Source organism: Fonsecaea pedrosoi, assembly GCF_000835455.1.
Source record: "Fonsecaea pedrosoi CBS 271.37 unplaced genomic scaffold supercont1.3, whole genome shotgun sequence".
NCBI lineage: Eukaryota > Fungi > Ascomycota > Eurotiomycetes > Chaetothyriales > Herpotrichiellaceae > Fonsecaea > Fonsecaea pedrosoi.
Genome location: NW_013550613.1, coordinates 1,284,403 through 1,306,198, shown reverse-complemented (window position 1 = coordinate 1,306,198; position 21,796 = coordinate 1,284,403). Strand labels below are relative to the sequence as shown.

At 52.4% G+C, this 21,796-nt stretch overlaps 8 protein-coding genes across 8 annotated transcripts; 4 read left to right on the top strand and 4 right to left on the bottom strand.

Moving 5' to 3' along the window:
• Positions 1–3,495: 3,495 nt before the first annotated feature.
• On the top strand, positions 3,496–3,849 carry Z517_04362 (uncharacterized protein; the record flags this gene model as incomplete). The annotated part of the gene is made up of 1 exon (XM_013429691.1): positions 3,496–3,849. One exon carries the CDS (start codon positions 3,496–3,498, stop codon positions 3,847–3,849), a length of 354 nt encoding a protein of 117 aa, XP_013285145.1.
• A 443-nt stretch (positions 3,850–4,292) lies between these two features.
• On the bottom strand, positions 4,293–5,906 carry Z517_04361 (uncharacterized protein; the record flags this gene model as incomplete). The annotated part of the gene is made up of 1 exon (XM_013429690.1): positions 4,293–5,906. One exon carries the CDS (start codon positions 5,904–5,906, stop codon positions 4,293–4,295), a length of 1,614 nt encoding a protein of 537 aa, XP_013285144.1.
• Positions 5,907–6,659: 753 nt separating this feature from the next.
• Z517_04360 (uncharacterized protein) lies at positions 6,660–9,070 on the top strand (the record flags this gene model as incomplete). Its single annotated transcript, XM_013429689.1, has 9 exons — positions 6,660–6,732; positions 6,800–6,865; positions 6,916–6,973; positions 7,038–7,216; positions 7,262–7,386; positions 7,421–7,552; positions 7,602–7,746; positions 7,802–7,957; positions 8,028–9,070. The coding sequence occupies 9 exons, from the start codon at positions 6,660–6,662 to the stop codon at positions 9,068–9,070; spliced, it is 1,977 nt and encodes a 658-aa protein (XP_013285143.1).
• Positions 9,071–9,747: 677 nt separating this feature from the next.
• On the bottom strand, positions 9,748–10,339 carry Z517_04359 (uncharacterized protein; the record flags this gene model as incomplete). The annotated part of the gene is made up of 3 exons (XM_013429688.1): positions 9,748–9,878; positions 9,961–10,032; positions 10,135–10,339. 3 exons carry the CDS (start codon positions 10,337–10,339, stop codon positions 9,748–9,750), a joined length of 408 nt encoding a protein of 135 aa, XP_013285142.1.
• Positions 10,340–12,404: 2,065 nt separating this feature from the next.
• Positions 12,405–14,368, top strand: Z517_04358 (uncharacterized protein; the record flags this gene model as incomplete). Its single annotated transcript, XM_013429687.1, has 2 exons — positions 12,405–13,032; positions 13,086–14,368. 2 exons carry the CDS (start codon positions 12,405–12,407, stop codon positions 14,366–14,368), a joined length of 1,911 nt encoding a protein of 636 aa, XP_013285141.1.
• A 947-nt stretch (positions 14,369–15,315) lies between these two features.
• Z517_04357 (uncharacterized protein) lies at positions 15,316–16,505 on the top strand (the record flags this gene model as incomplete). The annotated part of the gene is made up of 3 exons (XM_013429686.1): positions 15,316–15,552; positions 15,660–16,141; positions 16,235–16,505. The coding sequence occupies 3 exons, from the start codon at positions 15,316–15,318 to the stop codon at positions 16,503–16,505; spliced, it is 990 nt and encodes a 329-aa protein (XP_013285140.1).
• Positions 16,506–17,469: 964 nt separating this feature from the next.
• On the bottom strand, positions 17,470–18,146 carry Z517_04356 (uncharacterized protein; the record flags this gene model as incomplete). Its single annotated transcript, XM_013429685.1, has 3 exons — positions 17,470–17,615; positions 17,763–17,831; positions 17,945–18,146. The coding sequence occupies 3 exons, from the start codon at positions 18,144–18,146 to the stop codon at positions 17,470–17,472; spliced, it is 417 nt and encodes a 138-aa protein (XP_013285139.1).
• A 1,880-nt stretch (positions 18,147–20,026) lies between these two features.
• Z517_04355 (uncharacterized protein) lies at positions 20,027–21,106 on the bottom strand (the record flags this gene model as incomplete). The annotated part of the gene is made up of 4 exons (XM_013429684.1): positions 20,027–20,454; positions 20,538–20,785; positions 20,865–20,984; positions 21,036–21,106. The coding sequence occupies 4 exons, from the start codon at positions 21,104–21,106 to the stop codon at positions 20,027–20,029; spliced, it is 867 nt and encodes a 288-aa protein (XP_013285138.1).
• Positions 21,107–21,796: the final 690 nt, after the last annotated feature.

Below are 21,796 nucleotides of genomic sequence, written 5' to 3'. Positions count from 1 at the left end.
CTGCGCCGTATGTGCCTTTGGAGGTAAAGTTAGGTGGGAGGGCCACAAAAGAATTTGGAGAGAGTTGGTCCGTCCGTCAGAGAGGAATGCTGCACAATAATGTTGTCGAGGAAGAACCGACAATGCTCTCACTCAGGGTTGCATGTTGAAAGAAGGTCGTTTCCGGCAGACAACTTCTATCCCCTTGAGGCATCGGGAGTCATCTGTAAGGCCTGGGACATCGAGGGCATGATTGGACAGGCAGAGACGCAGACGGGAAGTTCGAACGAAAGCAGGCAAGGTTAAGCAAAAAATGGAATTGAACCTGAAGTGGGATGGGTGGATTGTGGATAGAAATTCTGACAGGGACCAGGTTTGGAGAGCCCCAAAGCCAGGCTCCCGGATGACAGAGGCAGTCAATTGACACATGGACAGAGACATGGCATTGGACAATGTCATGGTGGAGGTTCGCTTCTCGCCATTGTTCGCCATACGAGGAAGAAGCGGGCTGCTTGGGCCGATAGGAGGATTTTTTTTTTGGCGTCAAGCCTGCTACGAGTAGGTTGAGGGGAGCCTGCTTGGTATGAGGAGTTAGGGATTCAGGTACGATGTGTGGTGCGCGAGCAGGGCGAGAGAATGATAATCATTGGCACGCGAGCCCCGGGATGCGAGATAATGGGGCACGGAGAAACCAGATAGCGTTGGTACTTGGTACTGTACTTGTACCGAGTATTAGTTCATAAGTACCTCCATGGACCCTAAGACGGGTCCCCCTGTATGGGTCCCCTGTGGATGTCTTGTAGGGCCAAGCATCGTCATCGTCAGGCACTCAGGCACCCGGGAACTCTCAGGCACCCCCGCAAGCCCGACACTTAGGTACATGCCCCTACCTAGGTACTGTAGTGGCACTCTTAGCTAGGCGTTCGATGCGTTGGCCCCTGGCTAAAGATGCAACCTTCTCTTCCCACCCGCCCTGTGTGCCCTGGATAGCTATCGCTAAATTTCTCCCCAACTTTTTTCATCCTCCACTATGTGGCTTCATCCCAATTTCCACGACTGGCGAAATGGTGGGGTTCCTCATTGTCGATCTATGGTGTTCGATCGATTTGCCCTGGTATCGATGATGGTGTGAGGGCTATCAAGCATGATTCTTGGAAACATCATCCGCGGGCGGATGGTGACATTCCTACCTGCGTACTCATCAGTTATACAACTGAGCCATTTGTCAGGGTCGACGACGATGAAGCAATATTCGGTGCTCGTGGTCTGATCAGAGTATCATAACCTACTGTAAGTGGTCAGTCATCAATCTCCCAACCCGTTGACAACTTCACATGTGAAGAGGATGTTCCAGCCGCGGGAAACCCATTCTCTGAGGAGCTGTGAACACCTCCTCCGTCTTCGCTAACCTTACGTGCAGTGTGCATACCCGAGGCGTCCCGCTACTTCGTCCTTGTTCGCCGAAACCCCTGACGATTAAGCTGGTCTTTGGCTTTCTCTTCAGCTCTGACTTTGGTTCTTTCTTGTTTCGGTTAACGTTCACCTTCAACTCTCCTCGGCAGGTCTCAAACTTCGACATTGCCCCTCCAGGTCCTTGGTTTTTAGTCAGGACTGTTCCTTGCTCACGAAATTTGAGAGTTCTCAAGCTTCGCTAGAGCAGGCTCATCCCTGCTGCCCACGCTGTGTGGCGTTGCGAGGTTTTCAGCTGCTTCCCCAGACTTCACAAGAAAGGGGCTGTGAACCCCTCGCACCGCCGAGGCGATTACATGGATGGGGTTTGAACGCCATCCTAAGGTTGCTGAGGCCCAACAAATGATGATGGTCCGTAACTGGAGCGAGATTCCTCATGCTTGGGCTATCTTAGGAGAAGAGAAGACGTGAACAATCACTTTGACCCCTCCTTTGTGCCGCGGGAGGACTCTTGAAACCATTTCTCCTATCGAGCCCGTGGTGGGGTCCAAGATACGCAATATCCACGACGTACCGAGTACGGAGTGCCTAAGTACGTACATACAGAGTACTTGGTATGTACCGAGTCCCCAGTCCTTATAACCAGAAAACTGGGGACTGGCCGGATCATTGCCGGCCCCTTGTCCACTATCACGTCTGTCTTGGTCCCGATAGTAGGGCGGTACGTTGCCTTGATCTACGCTGCAGCTCTCCAGTGCTTGTTCCAGGTGTCAAAAGACTACACTTTGCGACGGCTTAACCTAAGGTACAGGTGGCGTGAAGGGTTGAGGTCAGAAAATCCCCCAGAGTGACTGTCATGCCAGTGGGTTCTCGCCCCGGGAAACTCCTGTGGTCGTGTAGTGTCTGCGCTGGCGCAAGGGGCCGACGATGTCACTGAGTGCTGACAGGCCTCGTTAAGCCTTTCGCAAGGCTGCCCAGCGACCATTACATTATGGTGCATGTTCGCTCCCACGGTCATCTGCCACGGCTTCTCACCGATTTTCGCCCTCGACAAGGGCAAAGTCCCGGTTCGCTCGGTCCAACTCTTCTCTTGCGCTGGCATGAGGAGAAGCAGGTACCGATCCTTCTTCCCGATGCCAAAAGTCATGACAGAAATGTCTTCCGTGACCATACATCTACACCGACGGTTCTTTCCGAGCCACTTTGTCATATATCACCCTACGCCCTGACGATCAGTGAAGATGACTCGCGGGCCGTTCCAGGAAGGGCAGACTGGCAGAAGCATGCTGAACTGATATGCGGCTCCGCCGTCTGCAAACTATCAATCTGTCGGGTTGAAAAGACTCCTAGAGCCCTTCATAGAGCAGGAGAAGGTCTATTGAATACCCGCCTTTTGATGTTGGTATAATATTTGTGGACCTGGTACTGCAGGTTCTAGGATGCTGCATATGTTTCTAGGCCTACGAGCAATTACAAGTATGGGAGTAGTCCTTCCTGAGGTTTGTAAGTTGGTATAGACGGCGCTTATTTCATAATAAGTCTCACTTGACAGACGTCCTCACTCAGGGGCGCTGTAGCTCAAAACCTTCATCCCCAGAGCCTAATGTTTGGATTTGGCGGTGGGGTGAGGCTGGGAGGGATATCCTTCAGCACTCGATCTATATATCCGCCGAAGAGTCGGAAATCAACAGATTATGATGCAGTAAAAGATCAGCAAGGTGGGCTCGCAGCACATGGGAACTCGGACCCCTGCAATCACGGACATGGGAATCCGCGGTTGATCTTCCTTGTCCCCTTTACTTTACCATTGACCGACCTTCAAGTGAGAAAACTAATGTGAACTGACTTGGCAGCTTGGTTGACATGCGGGCGGCTGAATGGCCGCAGAAATATGTCCAGAATAATAGGAGACTCTGCTACTGCGGAGCAACTGCTCACAAAGACGCACCAGTTGAACGCAGTCTGCGCAGTCACTAAACATCCTGTGAAGCACGCGAGTTCGAACTGGACAAAGCTTCAGACTCACCCACCCACCACTATCGCATCCCGACCTCTTCGCGTCCCAACTGTTGCTGAATACTCCCCCACAAAAAAGCGCGCTGATCAATGTCTACAGCCCTCAAAACCGTCCCGGTCTACTTGCTCGCGTCCGTCGTCCTCCTCGGCGCCTTTTCCCGTCTCACCCATGGCGCGTACACGCCTATATGGTATGCCTTCCAGGAATACCATTTGCCAGACGACGGCTCTACGGCCGCGACGGTGACGCCCGTCATCGACACTCTCGTCGGGTTCAGTCTCCTGTTCGGGGTGCGCGCCGTGAAACTCCTCGCCGCGTCGCTCAGCCTGTTGTTCTTCACGGCCGGGCTGGCAATGCAGGTCCACGCCGGGAAACAGTACAAAGGCGATGTGGCGCTGGTTGTGCTGGCTGTGGCTGCTGTTGCAAGGTTGCTTTCGAGATGAGAACAGAGAGAAGAGAGGGGAAAGGGGTGATGTAGGTTTGCAAAGGCTCTGAATTTCTTGCTGTTGGTGCGGATGAGATGAGATGAGAAGCAAGGCTTTCGCTTGCTACCGTAAGGGAATGAGGAGGAGGTGCTGGAGTTACCTGCATTATCATGGACATCCACGAGTCTCCCTCTTCCCCCAACTAGACATGATATGTTGAGGAGGCCCACACTTTGTCCACGATGGACTGACATCAATGAGATACCATTAGCACACGCGGATCAGGAAATACTCGCGTGGGTATAACATGACCTGCGAGTGCTATTGATGTCCTCAACATGCTACAATACATCCATTCGTTTCACCCTTCTACCGTGGCTGCAAAGGGTGTGCGCCTTTTCTCCAACATATTTCTAGTGCCGGCCAGATCTATCTCAAGCAAACCACGCAATCGGCTTCTATCAATCCTCGTCCTCATTTTCGTCCTCCTCATCCTCATCAATAGGTTCCACGAGCAGGTTTGCGCCCTTTCCCACCCTTGTGCCTATCGAACCTCCCCTTTCCAAATCATACACTATTCTGGGCATGGGCGACACCAGTCGAAACTTGTATTCATGCTCATACCCCTCTGGCTCCTCCGCATCCTCCTCCTCCTCCTCTTCCTCTTCCTCCCTTTGTTTTTCCGAATGTTTGGATTTGATGACCTCGTAACATTCCACAAAGGCATACAGTTCTTCTATCTCGGCATCTGTTTGAAATCTTCGGATGACTCGTTCGCCAGAAGGCAAGCGAATACTCACTCGAATGGCATCTTTGATCTCTGTATCCGGTTCTTCCGGAAGTGAACGAGCACGCCATCTCTTCCACTGCTCTCTGTCTCTCTTCTTCTTCTCTGCCAGTCTTGCCTGTTCTTGGGCTTCCAATTCTGCTCTTCTTGCCGCTTCCTCCTCTTCCCGTCTCCGACGAGCCCTCTCACGATCTTGCGCCAATGATCTCTCGTAAGCCGAGTCCTGCTCCCTACGTAGATTCTGAGTGGCCTGGCGTTCTGCCTGCTGAGCTCTAGCCGCAGTAAGTTGCGTCTGGTGGGTCGTCATCGCCGTGGCCAGCTTCGCAACCAATTCCGGTCCTGATATTGGTCCCACAGCACGCATGACAACTGTCATCGCTCCGGATGGTGCACCCGACCCTGGCTCCGAACCCTGACATATGAGTGCCGCAAACGGGAACTTGGTACACTGAAGACTCGCAGATACTTGGTAGGCTTCCGAATCTCGTACATCTCCACCCCAAAGTATCAAGTCAGACCGATGAGAGTCGAGGAATGATTTAAACTGTTGAGACAGTAGGGTCTCTCGGACCCAGGTATTATTGTCATCATGGCTGCGCGAGAGAAGGACCACAAGCATGAATTTGAGGTCCTTTTTGGCGGTGTCGAGGGCTAAGTTGAACCCGGATTCGGTGAATGGGAGGAGCGGCGCAGATGATTCTCCATCTTGATTCTCGGTGCCATATTCTTCACTGAATTCTCGTATGAATCTCCTTGCATTTTCAGCTGGTGGTAGAGCCCGCCTCTGGGTGCGTGATTGCGACTGGGATTGGTAGAGAAGGCGATGAAAGAGGCGGGAGAGAAACGTGGGAACGAGGAATCCAAATGGCGACAACACGGTTGTAAATACTCTGTACAGGATATTCACAGGAGTAAATATGATGGAGAACAATGTCGAAGGAGGGTATACGGGTTCGTTGACTGTGCCGCTCGTGTCAACTCGTGTAACTATGTCCCCGGGGCTTGCCAGGGGAGGTCTGGGAGAGGTGTGTGATGCTGCTAGAAGCGACTCATACTGCAAATTTGTAGTTTGGCGGGCAGAGGCAGGAGGCAGTTGCGCTTGTGCTTCGGCAAGAGGGTCGCTTGCAGGTTCACCATCAAAGAAGCGGGCCACAGCAATTTGTACGTTCCATTCGCATCGTCGTAGGAGCGGGATCGCGGCGATGGGGTCTTGATCGGTAACGGAGGTGTAGGTTTGTAGAGCTTCTAGTTGGGACGCAGTTAGTTGGGAGATGTCGGGGGTCGACATTTTTTGATTCGAGACCGAGAGGCAGGGATATAATCGAGGGGGTTATCGCTTCGATCGAACAGACATGGTCAACTATGCTTCTTTCCCTTCTCTTCAAGCCTTAGCTTCACGTATGGAGCCCTGCCTAGGGTGAGTTGCGGGGGCCCACTATATTCAAACCACGCCAGTTGTATAGAGGTGTTGTGTGTAGGGAAGGCTAGATCGTACCGGCCGATGACTAGAAGCTCGTGTGCTGATGGCTGCGTTTGTGTGGTATAGGGAACGTGTCCACGCGAAGCCGCGGAGTGGAAAGGCGGATGGATGTATGTAATCCGCTGGTTGGACCTTGGACCCTTGTGTTGCCTCGACAATCCCGCCGACCACCTCCATCTCTCACCTCGTATCACTTACTGTCCGCGAGACTTGACTCGACAAACCGCATTCCACACAGAGCGCGGCTGCGCTCAGAATCCTGGTCATATTTTTCCTGTTTCACTGCATTTTCTGGCTGGCGACTACGCCATTATCTTCGTTTCATCGCTACTATTTCTTAATTTTGGATATCTCAGTCGTCATGTACATTACCCTCGCTCACACCTCAACAGTCACAGGAACAGCCCCGGACATCTAGCCTGCGCACAGACTCGAACTGTGTCTCTCTCCAAGCTTGGCTCTCGCGAACCCAGGAAATGCCTTGATCGTTACCGAAAACTCCAAGCCTGCCCTCCCAAAGACTGATGGAGCAGCATGCTCAGGCGCAGTCAATAAACGATTATGGCCACAGTGATCAAAAGTAATGCGGAAGATACAAAACAGGCAGCTTCGTCCCCTAGACTCAAAGGCCGGGGTATGTTGGATGCTACTTTGAGGCTCGTTGAGAGGAAGATATAGAGCGCTGAGCTGTATTTGGACAGAAAATGCGAAAGACACTCTATGTCGCAATGTTACGATATACGGGAAGTGCCGCTACGAGGACAAAGGTACACTGGGAATAGCAGGTGTTGCACACAAGACTAACTTGCTGCTGCAGGATGTGCCTTCAACCACACCGTAGAAAAGCCTGCCTCTGATGGAGGACAAAATGATAGGTACGACTCAACGGTCTTGCCCTGCTTAAAATGAGGCACTGTTTTGCTGAAACGGAGGAAATAGTCAGTCGAAAAAGACGCTCAACGTCGACTCGCCGAGTTTCACACCCTCTTTCTTGTCTCCCAATGGCACCGCGGCTGCAGCCACTGCTATCAAGAAGCCAACGACTGGCATATCTCCGAAGGCAGCAAGTGCTGCCCCGTTCATGCCCAAGGCCATCATCTCCCGTGAGCAGATGTCCAGTGTCTCGGACTCAGACGACGCCGGTGGCTTACAACTTATGCCAGGATCGTCGAACGCTACTCCTCTTCGACAAGATGCCAAAACCCCAGATTGGGCGCTGCCTGACGTCCAAGAATTTGTACCCCGACGAACTCAAGAACCGTCTCTAGTGAGTTCTCTCAGAGCAGAGGTGCTTCCGTCCGATGCTTATAGGTACTGTCTAGACCAGTGAAAGCGAGATTCCTGTCTCTCATGCTTTTGAGACGTTTCAAACGAGCCATACCCCCAACCCATATCTCGATCACAGTATAAATGGAACCGCTTTTTATCAAAACACACCCGGTTTTCAGCAGCCGGTACGCATCTCAAACAGAGGCTGTGATGATGATGCTAACCACCTGCTAGGTACAATACCACCAATATGCGCCTATTGGCCACTACAACGCGGTCCTCACTCCCTACCAGCGCACAGTGCATGACCTTTTCATCCCCAACGATCTCCGAGAGGAAATTCAGAAGAAGTCAGCGGCAGCCCTCCAGATACTACCCAGTATGCGCCGCTGTTTCATAAGATAGGGTGGTACGATGCTGATTTTGCGCTCCAGATTCGCAGCTACCAAGTCACATCGAGAGTTATCACTCTCTTGTCCCTCTTGATACAGCCCACAAAAGTTCAAACATATTTGGAGGTTATACATCTTGGGTGTATAAAGCGCAATCAAGCGCCAATGGGCACTTTTTCGCCCTCCGCAGAATTGAAGGTATGATCTTGAACTATACCACTCCATCGACCTCGTTGCAGTCTTCAGAAGCTCACGCTTTCACATGCAGGCTTCCGCTTGACAAACGAGCACGCAATCCGCGCTGGACAAGCTTGGAAAAATATAATCAGCGCTAACATTGTCCGAATTGTCGACGTCTTTACAAACCGCGGCTTCGGCGACTCATCCCTCTTTATCGCCACAGAATATCATCCTCTGTCCAAAACCCTTTTGGAACACCATCACCTTGGACATTCATACAATCCTCGTCCCGCTCGTTCTAACAAAGACCAAGCCACGGAGCCTGCCTTGTGGTCTTACGTCGTGCAAATAGCCTCTGCTCTGAAAACTATCCACAACTCTGGCTTAGCCGCTCGAATCCTCGACCCCAGCAAAATCCTTGTAACAGGAAAGAATCGCATCCGTCTGAACGGCTGCGGCATTCTGGATGTGGTGCAGTATGACGCCAATACCCACACACCTCTCGCTCAGGTCCAACGACAGGATCTCGTCAATTTTGCCCTGGTTGTCCTTGCCGTTGGGTCAGGATCCCTGGATGTGGGTCAGAATTTTGCTCGCAGCATGGACACTTTCAAACGTTATTACAAGCCCGAGCTTCAAAACGCCGTGGTGTGGTTATACTCTGCAATGCAGAACTCGGAGAAAACCATAGACGGATTCGTCACTCTTATCGCAAACCAAATGATCACCGCTTTCAATGCGGCCCTTCACAGCGACGATACTCTATATTCTGAATTGTCGCGCGAGGTGGAGAATGCGCGCCTGGTGCGCCTTATGGCCAAAATCAACTTCATCACTGAACGCCCTGAATACAATCATGACCAGTCGTGGAGCGAGAATGGGGAACGCTATTTCCTCAAGTTGTTCCGTGACTACGTCTTTCACCAGGTTGATGCACAAAACCGACCAGTCGTGGATCTCGGCCATGTCCTGATGTGTCTCAATAAATTAGACGCGGGTACGGAGGAGAAGATCATGCTCGTGAGCCGGGACGAACAGAGCGTGTTTGTGGTGAGCTACCGCGAGCTAAAAAAGGGGGTGGAGAGCGCATTTCAGGAATTAGTTGGGAAGAGGGGAGGACCTTTGAGGTAGGTAAACTGAGCAGGACGACCTGGAAAGAGGGATTGATGGAATCTAACCCGTCCAAGAAAATAATCTTCAGCACCTGGAATGCAACATGTGATAGAGAAACAGAGGGACCTTTGCTTGGACAACACCGATCTGCCAAGGGGAACAGAAAGAAGATCTGTTTTAGGAAGAGCGCCGAAGGACCGATACTCATTGCAGACGATATGATGGAATTTTGAAATGGGGCGACATGACTATGATCTTGGGAGAGAACAGCCGGAGTGTAGGAAGATTGGTAGTGAAGTTTAGAAAACAAGAAACAAAAAATTGTAAATCTCTGTTTGTAACTCTGCTGTTGAGCCCCGTGGATGGAGATCTTCCACCGCCCTCGACCAGATCATGTCGTGAAGCAGGTCGGGGAACGACCTGCGACACCCAGATGTTGGATGCATGATTTCGGAGCAGAAGCAATGATACACTGGGGTCTGGCATTGGAGACCTTTCGCGCGTAACGTGGCCTCGGTCGAGCACTCGATCGATGAATGCAATTGATGATCCGGGTAACGTCAGGCTGGGCGCTAGGTCTCTGTGCTGAGGAAACGTCGCAGGATGGTGTTCGCCTGTCTCTCTCTCTCTCTCTCGCTCTGGACTTTGAGTTTTGAGGTTGGCAAAAGGCTGAGTGTTGTGGCTCTTGCCATCAATCACTCTTCTGGCGGTTGTTGGAAAGGGTTCTCAATCTCTTCACTCCCGTCGACCGGAGAGATCAGGACGAGCAGCGTGCCGCGGGCGACAACTAGGCCGAGTGGTCTTGTTGTCTCGTTGCCCTCGTCATCTGCCATTGCGGGAACTGTTAACTGCAAAGCCTTTTGCCATCGGACGTGCGGTAAGTACGCTGGGAAGTGGAAAGAACTCACCTCTCATGGTTTCTTTGACATCATCCAATACCAGATTCATTAATTGGTCGTAGCCTTTGAGTGTGCCGACAACTGACAAAGACGAGTTGAGTTAGTACAGGAAATTTTTGCTGGCGTTTTGCTTTACCCTTGAGGTCCAGCCAGAGAATTTCGGGACACAAAAAGAGGACATACTTTCTCGTCCACCATTGAACTTGACATTGATCTGCTTCTCGACGTATTTGCTCAGGTCCAGGATGTTTTCCTTCTTGGGCTTTTCGTGTGGTTGATTGGACTGCTGCGAAGATGCGCCGGCACCACCACGACCGCCCCTACCACCTCCGCCCCCTCTTCCGCCTCCTCCCCGGCCACCTCCACGAAAATGGCCTCGCTCGGACATTTTCCTTACCTGAGAGTTGAAGGGGTGGTTTTGTTGGTAACACAGGGAAATTTGTGTCTTCCACAAGAGGTTGACAATGAAGGGCGGAAATTGACTCCCTTAGCCGTAAAGAGTCTAGTGCGTAAAATTGGCTTGTGTGTGGGTGAGGGAGGGGAATCTTGGGGCGTGATTCAGAACCAAGTTGGGACAAGCTGGTGGTTTGTGTGCCTGAAGCCCTGGTCTGGTTGTCTGGGAAGGGGGCAATCGGTGATTTGAATTGTCGTAAAAGCCGAAGGCCAGCTTTGGAAAAATCAATGGGTGGAGTGACGTGTACGAGGGCCTGGTAGAGGTAGAGCTTGCAAGTCAAGGGTCATCAAGTGCCAAAGGGGAGAGACGGGGGGGCTATGTCGGGGGAAGAAGATGATGGAACAAAGGGCGAGATGTGAATGGTGCGCCACGATTTCCGCCGAAGCCACCGTCAGGGCATGCGGAATGGTTATTGCCAATTGGGCGGAGCGCCGCCCTCGGGCTTGCGCACGGATCTTGCCTCCACCTCACCCTCCCTTGGACCACTTGTCACATTGCTCCTTTCCGTGCTTGTGAGCTCATGATAACGGGGGTAGCGATGATGGCGCAGGGCATAAGGGAGAGACAGACAAGATGTTCGGGAGGACAGGAGGAGGAATCAACACGAACCGAGGAATGAGATAGAAGTGAATGGCTGCAGAGGAAGAAAGGTGCAGGTGTGGTTGGATTTCCCCCACCAGTCAAAAGGCGGACAACTATGCTTTGATCTCTGCGCTCTTTGCCCTCTGGCACTTTGGCTCACCCGAGACTCCCATTCCCGCCCAGCCTAGGGCCTGGGGGACGAACCCCGCGCACCCACTAATGCCAGCCCATCATGCCTACCTACGCCTACTACACCAACTACCTGGAAGTTGTTGGAAGGAACACTTCACCCCCGAACATGACCGTGGCTTTCTCCTCCCCTCCTCCTCTAGCTTCCGAGAAAAGTGCAGGTACGGCAGCACCATCGTATAAGCGCAGATGGCCATCTCGATCCGAGGATGTCTACAATTCCTGCTCGGTACAGAGGTCTGGTTCTAGTCCCAGTCCCAGTAGCGCCCTGCTGGTCTCTGCTGTATTTCTCTTCAACGTCCACGCGTCCCTTTTCCCCTCCCATCAGCCACCGCGCAATAAATAATAATTAATGAGGTGGTCGTTGGTGGCAGTGAGCCAAGTGCGGTGCCTTAGTTGCCCACTGTTGCCGTAAGCTCTCAGCCATGGGTGCCGCTCGGAGAGGGGAAGTGATAAGCCCCGCGTACGCCCAACGACTCCCTTATTAATGATCTATTGCCTAGGCTGTTGTTGGCAGCTGATGGGCCGGAAGGGCCTCTTGGAAAACTTGGTTGGTCGCCGCAACCCGTGCTCCGTACCTCTCCCCCCTTCCCCCATCCAACCATCCAACGACCATCCATCGAACCCGCTCCTTCGCCGCCCTCGGCCGCCCTCCTCGCCGTTTCCACCTTGCACCTTGGATACCTGGCGAGCTGGTACTATTCCTCTCCTCTCCATCTCCTTCCCTCTCTTCTGACACCCACACATTCTCTTTCTTTTTCGCTTCCCCTTGCTCCGTCTTCACCTCTTTGTTGTTGTTTGGCACCTGGTTTTCGCCCCATTGGCCGTAGCCTTTTCCTGTGTCCTCCCGGACGTATCCCTGGGTTCGCATTTCACACTACAGCCTCTCAGACCAGGCCCAAGCCACGTGCCGCAGCTTTCCCTTCCATTCACTTCTGCTACCCTTTTCTCCTCCCACCTACCTCTCCTTCTCCTCTCGCACTTACTTCTCGCGACCATCTTTGACTACGACCTGGGTTTCTCCTCCGCTCACGGCGCTGCAGCTTCAAGAATAGCTTTTGCCCAGCTTGGGCCAAACTATTCGAGGCTGATCCCGCAACCCCTCCACGATTCTCCGCCCGCGCCTTTTCTCGACTTCACTTCCCGAGAGCTTCTTAGCTAAGCACGCGCAGCCCGAGCACACCAAAGGTGACTCGGGCTCCCTCCCTCCATCCTCTATGCCAAAGCAATGGAACGTCCATCGTCCGTGACAATGAATTCCGAGCAATCTTCGTCTCTCAAGCGACCTCGCTCCCCAACGGAGCCCCAACCCCTCCCAGCAGCAAAGGTCCCGCGGACTGCTGCGAACCACTTGCAAATCAACTACCTTGTGCGGCAACACAAGGATACTATCCCCCTCGTCACAGTCAATGACAAGCTTCCCGAGATAGCTCGCCTGCTGGGGGAATACGATGGGGTCATACAACGCCACGAGAGCATGGCAGGTAACTTGGGAGCATGTCCTGTCGGCCCCATCCTGGTTAAGCGATTCGAGAAAATGTTTGACGGGCCGCCCAAGATTCTCAAATCTCACGCAAAGGATGCCCATGTGACCTGGTTGGACGTGGTCGAGTTTGCCCAGAACAATCCCAAGCAATTCAACCTGGAAAGAACTCGCAACGGAGTGCGGGTCTGCCAGTTCTACACCAAGCAGTGTCGGGTTGAGATCTCGGAGGAGGATTTCGTCCTCATCGCCAGTGGCATGCCTCAAAAATTGATCCCCCCTCAGCCCATTTTGGAAGATGAAGAGAAGGAATTAGGTGTCATGGATCTCTTGGACCGCAATCTTGGTCAGGTCATTCAGCTTGCAGATCAAGGTATGTTGCCAATACCTCATAGTTCCCTACCTATCCAAGCTAACCTTGAGCAGTGTCTGGCCGAGCGCGACAACTGATCCACAAGATGAAAGGTCGGCGCACAGCCATATTGAGCAGACGCGACCAGGAAGCCGAGGCCAAAAGACAAGCCACAAGAACCGAAGCTGCCCCCGGTTCGCCCATGGACACAAACGGAGTCGGCAGCGCCCGCGCGGTAAGGAGTATCGAGGTCTCTCAATCGCCTCCGGTCGGATTTACCGCGGTCAACCTAAGACAGTCTACAGCTGCGGAATCAGATCTGCGGCGTGGATCTTCCTCCAACGACCTTCTACGAAGTGCTGGCGAGGAGACGTATGGCTCGTCAAACGCGGGAAATGTCACCATCATCAATGGCAAGTCGATTAAGGATGCTTCCCCAGTCCAGCGTACCGAGATGATAAAGAATTTCCTGACGCCAAGCGAACGAGAAGCTGGCTTGACCGAAGATACCGTTCGTCGTTCTTCTCTAGGAGCTGGCACTAGTCGAACACAGGCGATGCATGCGTCCTCTGCGGAGAAACCACGTTCCCGTTCAATCGAACTAGCAGCGGCAAGCATATCGTCGGTGGCCATCCCGAATACGCCGGCTTCCTTGATGCCTCATATGAAGCCAATCACGCTAGACAGGGATGACGGTGGACCATTCAAGGCAGAGATGGTGCGACGAATGGACAACATGTGGAAGGGTGACCGGGTGATTCCTCCGTGCGATCGATGCCGGAGACTGCACATGGACTGTCTGAAGAACCTCACAGCGTGCATGGGATGTACTAAAAAGCATGCCAAATGCTCGTGGAAGGAGGTCAAAGAGGAAGAATTGCAGCTGACAGCTCCGGGGTCCGCTTCGCCCGACAGGGAAACAGCAGGAGAAGAGTTGGGCAAGGAGAGTCCGCCACCTCTCTCGGCGGGATCCGGCATCGAGGGCGGTCGCCAAACAGATGACATGCAGAGGTCTGCGACCATTGCCCGAGCCTCGCTAGATCTGGCAGGTGAAAGGTCTTTGAATTCAAAGGACAGTGGGTCACGGGAGCTACCAGCAGAGTCGACTGCACAGCTTGAGACGGCCCCTTCGAGCGGTTCGACGGGGCGATTTGACGTCCGGCCACCGCCGCTGATCCAACAATTGCAAGATGCTGCAGCCGAACGCTCGCCCACCGCACGAAGTTCTTACCTTTCGACGTTCTCGCCACGAGAGAAGGGACGAATAGACGACCATGATGATGACGACGAAGGCGATCGATTGCAGGCACTAGCAGCACAAGTCTACCGAAGCGCGTCTCAAGGCGGACATCGCTAGGAGTGCTCCAAAAGAGGTTGTTGAATCAGCATGAACGGCGTTGATCTGGGTTCAAGGAGGTGAATGGTGCTTGTCGAGGGTAAAAAAAGCTCAAGCAAATTGGCAGTATTATTGGTATGAGGAGATGGCATGGATCTGCCAGGAGCATAGGTCATCATACTGTGGTTTGAACAGTTTCATTCAGCATCGAGCGTTGGTTTGTATTATTGCAATAGAGCATTTGATGTTTGGAAGGGAGGAGGCATGAGGCATTCTGACGGAATAGATTCCACAGCTGGGGGCTTGTGTACGATGGCACTGACTGAACTGACCGCGAATGTACGAGGGGATTTTGTCATCCTTTAGTACGGAGATGGTGGATATGTAGACAGTGGTGACAGAGACACGGCGACGGGGCCAGACAGATGCCGTCAAAAGCCGCTTTTTTTCGTACAGAAGCAACTGCCCCTCAATGGTGGATGGTGGGGAAGTTTGTCCCTTTGCCGATGCATTTCGCTGTCGGATGATACAAGCTGCTCCACCATCACCTTTTCTCGCTGTTCTCTGACCACTCACCACTCGGCCAACTGACCAACTGACCAATTGCCGCATAAGCAAAGATGGCTTTGTTATACCCGTACACGAGAGGTTTCCTGCAGAGGCCCGTCATTGCTCACATTCGCCCTTTGTGGTTCCTGAAGTCGTGAGCAGTTAGTTACCAAGTCTTCGGATCCTCCCCCCTCCAGCAATTACCCCACGATACCGGGGGTGGAAAGGACAGAAGAGAGAGGATTATCGCTTATTTTATAACACTGGCCTGGGCTCTACTATGTTTGTGGTCTTGTTCAATCTTCCAGCCTTTGTCTTGTTGTTGTGAATTTTTGCTCAACAGTGTCGCCATCCTCCGTGCGCTCCATAGACAGTCTACTCCCGACGAAAGACTACCTCCCTTCGAGACGATCGATACAATGGACCCCTCCCAAGTCACGATCCCGCCATTGAAGGACTTGACAATCGACAACATCACCGAGAATGTCAACCTGATCAACTCCGCTAACCCGGACCCGCGGTTCAGATACATTCTCGAACGGCTGGTGGTGCACCTACATGACTTTGCCCGTGAGACTCGGTTGAGTACGCAGGAGTGGATGGCGGGGATCCAGTTCCTCACCAAGACAGGTCAAATCTGCACCGATGTGAGGCAGGTACGTTTCTATACCCAGAACCATAGTTCTCCTTTTTCAGCTTGTAACGTCTCAAACTCTGGCCGAGAATCGTGATCACTGACATTGCCTGATGGTGGGCATTGTAGGAATTCATCCTCCTCTCCGATATCCTGGGCCTCTCCTTGCTTGTCGACAGTATCGACCACCCCAAACCCAAAGGTTCCACAGAGGGCACCGTCCTCGGACCTTTCCACACACACGAAGCCGAAACCCTGGAGCACGGGAGTCTCATGTCGCACGACACCAACGGCGAACCCTTGCTCGCGATATGCACGGTCAAAGATGTGTCAGGGAACCCGATCGAGGGAGTCAAGATTGACATCTGGGAGACAGACTCGTCAGGACACTACGACGTGCAGCACGCCGACCGAGACGGGCCGGACGGGCGATGTATCATGATCAGCGATGCCCAGGGGCAATTCTGGTTCAATGCCATCGTGCCGGTGCCGTATCCGATCCCGCATGACGGACCTGTGGGCCAGCTGTTGAAGAAGTTGGGTCGACACCCCATGCGGCCATCGCATATGCACTTCATGTTTGAGAAGGAAGGATTTGATCATCTGATAACGTGAGTTCATCAACACCAATCTCTATCCCCACCACAGGTCTCGGTAGGTGAGAAGATTCATGTTGCTAACTTCACGACCTTTCTTTTCTCTAGAGCCCTGTACCTAAAAGACGACCCGTACGAAACCTCGGACGCGGTCTTTGGCGTAAAGAACTCGCTCATCGTCGAACTCGGCAAATGCGACGCCGAGACGGCCCAGAAATACGGTGTCAAGGAAGGCACGGCGCTCTTGAGACACGACTTTGTGCTGGTCACGGACAAGGAGAGCGCTGACTTGCGGGCCGAGAACTCGAGGCGCGCGCTGGAGAAACTGGGCCGGCGGGTCAAGATCGTGCAGGGTCTGCCCGTGCCGGATGTCGATTGATTTGAGGGTTTGATATACGATTGAAACCGCGTACATTGTAAATGATGAGTTTATCACGGCTTTTGTTTTATTTATACGTAAGGTAAGGAAAAGGGCTGAATATGAAAACTTGAGCAAAAGAGAGGGACGTCGAATCAAACGAGAAGAGAAGCGAGCAAAGAGAAGGAAAGATTAGAGAGAAGAGTCGAGGTAACGTGAAATGAGATGAGGAGAGGTGAGGGTAGGTGAGAAGGTAGAGCGACCTACCTACCGACCTACCGACCTAGGAAATGTACATATATGCACGTATATACGTATACACATGTGTAAATGTATGTGGCCCGTGAACGTGTATACGTGTATATATACATGCGTAGCGAGCTAGCCACCGTAAATACGTGCATACTACAAGTCCAAGTCTGTGTCTAGATCCAAGTCAAGGTCCAACTCTGCCTTGCACGATTCGGTTCGGATGTGCAGAGTCGAGTCGAGTAGAGTCGAGTCGAATCACAGGGTACTGCATGCTTCTCATTCGATATATCATATGATATCTGATATCTGATATCCGTCTGATGATATGTTTGGTAATATAGATAGATATGTGGTAGATACCAAGAAGGTGATAGAATAGGTGATGTTGTGATGGAGCGTTGATTAACTTGCTCGCTCAATTGCTCAATTGCTCCGGATTAAGTCACCGTCGATATCATCTTCCCCCCCATTTCCCATTTTACTTTCCCTTCCTTTCCTTTTTCATCTGCCCACCCCAATCGAGACATCTCCAGCCATGACGGCATCGTTCCCATATAGACTAGAAATTTCCAGTCGTCTCCCAACTTCATCAAAGCAATTCCGCATCTCCAATAGCACATGAAACCTCTCATCTACCGGCTCTCCGAGAACAAAGGCGACTCCTGTCGCTACACGGGGAAGATTCGTGGCAATGTCCGGGTCAAGAGATCGACAGGATATCACTGACAACCTCCTACGAGGGAGGGACCACAGGGAAGCTGGCATCGGCGGTTTGAGGGAGCCATGAGGCCCGATCCTTGTCGTAGATCTCGGCGGCGGGTTTGCCCCATTTGTCGGAGCCCTTCAATAGACCCGTTCGGATGACGATCTTATCATCACCTGTCGTGCATGCCGTGTCAGCAATAGGACATAGAATGAGAAGGCATAGCTGGTAGGGTTGAGATGGTAGCTATGTAGATCCAGTTTCACAGAGAAATTGGACCTAAATAGCCAGACAGTTTGGGGGAGGTGGTTCCGCGAACTTACCCATCACACGCTGGTGGTGGTACGGCGAGCACCCGCAGTTGGGACACATGTAACAATCGACTGAGTTACCTGTTTATGTGCCACGAGCAAAGGTCAGCGAATTGGTCTAGAAGGACTTCGATCTTCCAACACCCCCACTGGGGAGAACAGGCCACCAAAAGGTTGTACAAGGAAAAACGTACCCGAGTCACCCTTGTAGGAATAGACCTTCAAATCACCCTTGGTCAGGTGGAAGTTGGATTTGGGAATGATTTGGTTCAAGGTGAATTCGCCGCCGCCCATCAACTTGCAAGCACCGCAGTGGCAGAGAATGTGCTTCTCCTCTGGGATTTCAGCGGTCCATTCGATGGCGCCGCAGTGGCAGACTCCCTTGTATTCAGGCATGGTGGAATGATGGTTGGAGACGAGATGTGAGCTGGAAGATTGAATTCGAGTTCTGGCGAGCGTTGAAAGAGGTGTTGGTTGCTGTTTCAGATGATGGAGGAGGAGAATCTTTGAGTTTCCGACGTCGAAGGAACCCTTATATACCTCTCGACAGCTTCCAAGCTCAGAGATGAGGTCAAGATAGGGTGCTTGTGGAATAGGTATTTGGAATGCTCTGGGCGAGGGCAGCCCGACCATTACCATTGGAGGGGTTCAGTGGCCCACAAGCAGCTGCATTTGGCTATCATGCTTGTCCCGCCTATTGATCCTTTCCCCTTGGTGCCCCTGACCGCGTCGTTTCGTCATATGGCGGTCCACGTCAGAAATGGGAGGGGCTCAAGGCAGAGTGACAGATAGCAGCTGCAGACGCGCGCAGAACTGCTGATCATCTTCCTTCCCCGCGGTCGCTGGACAGACAAGGATAGCCTGTTGTCTTTGAGCAGAGCTCCTTTCGTGGAGCCCAGCTGTTTCAGCTTGGGAAGATTCGCAGGCCAGTCCCCAGCACAACAGAGAATCAAGTCGAAGCTATCGGACCTCAGGGCTCATTGCCAGCCCATCTTCAACTTGCCTATTACAGATGGAACACAATCGTCACAAGAACCATTCCCTCGTCCCTCGCCGTAGTCAGCAGTTCCCACGCTTCCCGGGCACTTGCTTACCATGCATAAACTGTATTCTTCTGTCGGATTGTCCTCCCACCTGTCTCTTTCCAGAGCCCAATCTGAATAAGCTTCTTCCGAGCGAGCAAAACGGAGGGTGCCGTGGGTTGAAGCCGGGTTGTTTTCAGAAGAATGGTGGGGGTAAACCCGGGCTGTTCGCTGTGGGTGGACGTCATTCGTGACAGATTCTTTTTGCTAGGATCAGCCTAGGCCTTTAGGAGAGGCTGTCCGCGCCGTTCTAGTGGTTGAGGGGCAAAGAGGGGGAATACGGCGCAGGAACTTCGGGTGCTTCGAAGAAGGAAATGATTTGGAATGCGGAATGGGTAGCGCGGCAACGGGCCCAGTCAGGAAAGGTGCTGACGGTGTGTAAGAAGAGATTAACAGAGTAGCTGGTGGTAGCTATCCGTTCCGTGACCTTTAGCTGCTCGCTTCTCGTTCTCCGAGCTTCTTCTTTCAGCTCGGGCAGCCTTTTTCGTCCTTTGCGCTTCTTGACGGAGAGCCGGCGGTGAGTTGAAAAATAAGACGAAAATTGCTTTTTTGTCTGACAACCCAAGTATTGCCACAAACACCACCATTCACAGTCACTGTGTCTCTTTTAGCTGTCATTTCAAATCCTAGAGACCCTGCCACCCTCCACGGGAAGCTTGCGCGCAATTGTGTATCTCAAATATCAATCCTCCCCCTTTCACCCGAAGCTGTCAGGTTTCATCAAGTCGCCGACCTCTGGCTAGTTCTCGGGCTTCACGGTATGAAAAGAACTGTCACTTTGTGGAGAGGGATAAAATGATGTCGGAGAAGGGGGCGAAGTTCTGGGTCGATGATTTACAGACGACATCCCACTGTGGTTTTTATACACTCTGGAAATGGTTTTGCTTCTTTGATTAGTATTCTCTCCACGAAGCAGGGTTACTGACTTGTCCAATTTTGGGAGTAGTCCCTGACCATCCACAAGTGGCCATCCGAGCTCAACTCTGGATCAGGACGAATCAAAGCTGCTGCGCGACTTTGCAGCTTTTGTTGAATGGTCTACATGTCTATTGAAGACGCCCCGTCCAGTTCTTGAGTCTAGCTTCCTAGGACAAGTCGATCGGTCCACCGGAGCTGACTATTACTGACTCGACATGGACGTTGATCAACCTCTTGGTATCCGCAATACGCAAGAGACATCATCGCAAGTGCATATCATTGCCCGCTAGGTTTCCGCCCCACGACGACTGCCATCAGATAGACAAAGCACTTCCCGCTGGCTACCGCGGCCGACATCTTCACCAGAGCCTCTTCCAGCTCCCGCGTAGCCTCGGGCGACTGTCCAGGGCGCCGGCGCAGAGTCGCAAAGACCTCATTCATTGACATGACTACCAGGTCTGTTTCATGCTTGAGCAGATGAGGGAGGACCGGGGAGACCCTCCTGTCCACGTCGACCAGACCATTGTCCGCAAAGACCTTGTCGAGATCGCCGTAATGCTCCGCCGAGTTGAATCCACCGACGTATTTTTCAATCGTCTGGAAATAGTCGGGCATACCCGGCAAGGGAGTTAGGGGGGATTGCTCATCCAAAACCCCCATCGCGGTCGAGCAGCATTCGTGCCATTGAAGGTATCCTCCGGGCTCTGAATGACGACGGTTTGTTCGTGGTTAGTTTTTTGTTCGAAAGGGGGAAAGGGGAGAAGGTGAACAAGGTCTTGCGACTCACTCAGCATCCTGATCAGCTTTTCCACCACCTTTGCCTTTTCTCGACCGTGCAATATCGTCGAAACCGCCCGGATGTACACGACGTCGAATCTTTCACAGTACTGTTCGGGAACAGGGTCGAAGAAGTTCCACACCCCGAAATAAGTGTTTGCCGGACGGCTCCAGGGGTGAGGATATTGGCCAGCCGATATATCGAGAGCGACGACCTTGCTCTTGGGGTGGTCGTGGGCTAGAGTGAGTGCCACAATCCTGTTTTTTTCCATATCCTCTTGTCAATCACCCCATGTTTTTTTTTTCTTTTTCGGGCGTCTACTTGAGGAGGACATACGCATTACCCGCTGCAACGTCCACAATTTCCGGTGTCTTTATTTCCGACAGCCTCTTTTCGACTGCGGGATGCAGCAAGAATCCCGCTTTGGCAGTCCACACAAAGTGCTGCGACGTGAGTCTTGATATTCGTTAGAGACAGCGACTAGTTCATCGATGGCGAGCAACATACCGCGCAGAAGACAGGAAAGTTCGAGAGAAAAAATACTCGTCACCTTGGTCGGTGTCGGTGTCGTTGGCCATATCGACGATACTTCTGATGAATGAAGGGGCTTGCTAGGCAATGCCACCGCACCCGAAGAAAGTTCCAGGTCCACTGATTATATTACCTCCATCATCTAAGCGGTCGGCTACACTATATTATATAGCCTTTAATGTTCTCTTACGCGTCGCGATCGTGGTGGTGGTGCCAGATTTTGCTCTCTCTCTCTCTTCTGCTCTTCCCCTGGACGATTGAATCCACCATGATCCATCCATCCACCATCTATTTCTTGAGCCGCCAGCCCGAATATGGTGTGTGTGAGTGTGCGTGTGTGTGTGACAGTGAGTGGATGGTGTATCTAAAAGATCCCCTCCTTCAGCCAGCGAGCGAGCTGACCCTTGCCCTGAACCAGAGCGAAATCCAGATACAGTCCAGGCCAGACGGGCCAAACAAGCCAGATAGACACCTTGCCTTACCCTGACCAATACCATAACATTACTGGCGAGACATTCATAGAAACGGGCATGTCAATTCTGGGAGAAAGGGGTGACTAATTATGGGATGAGCTACTCTACTCGTAAGTATACAAGTCCGGCGAGTAGAGTATGCATATTCTCCTCTCTCTCTCAGCGGGCATCGCCCTCGGTGTTCACCCGCCGCCACGACTCCTCCCTTAGGAACACCCCTCAGCCCTCATCTGGTAAAAGGGCTTTAAACACTGTATCTCTGCA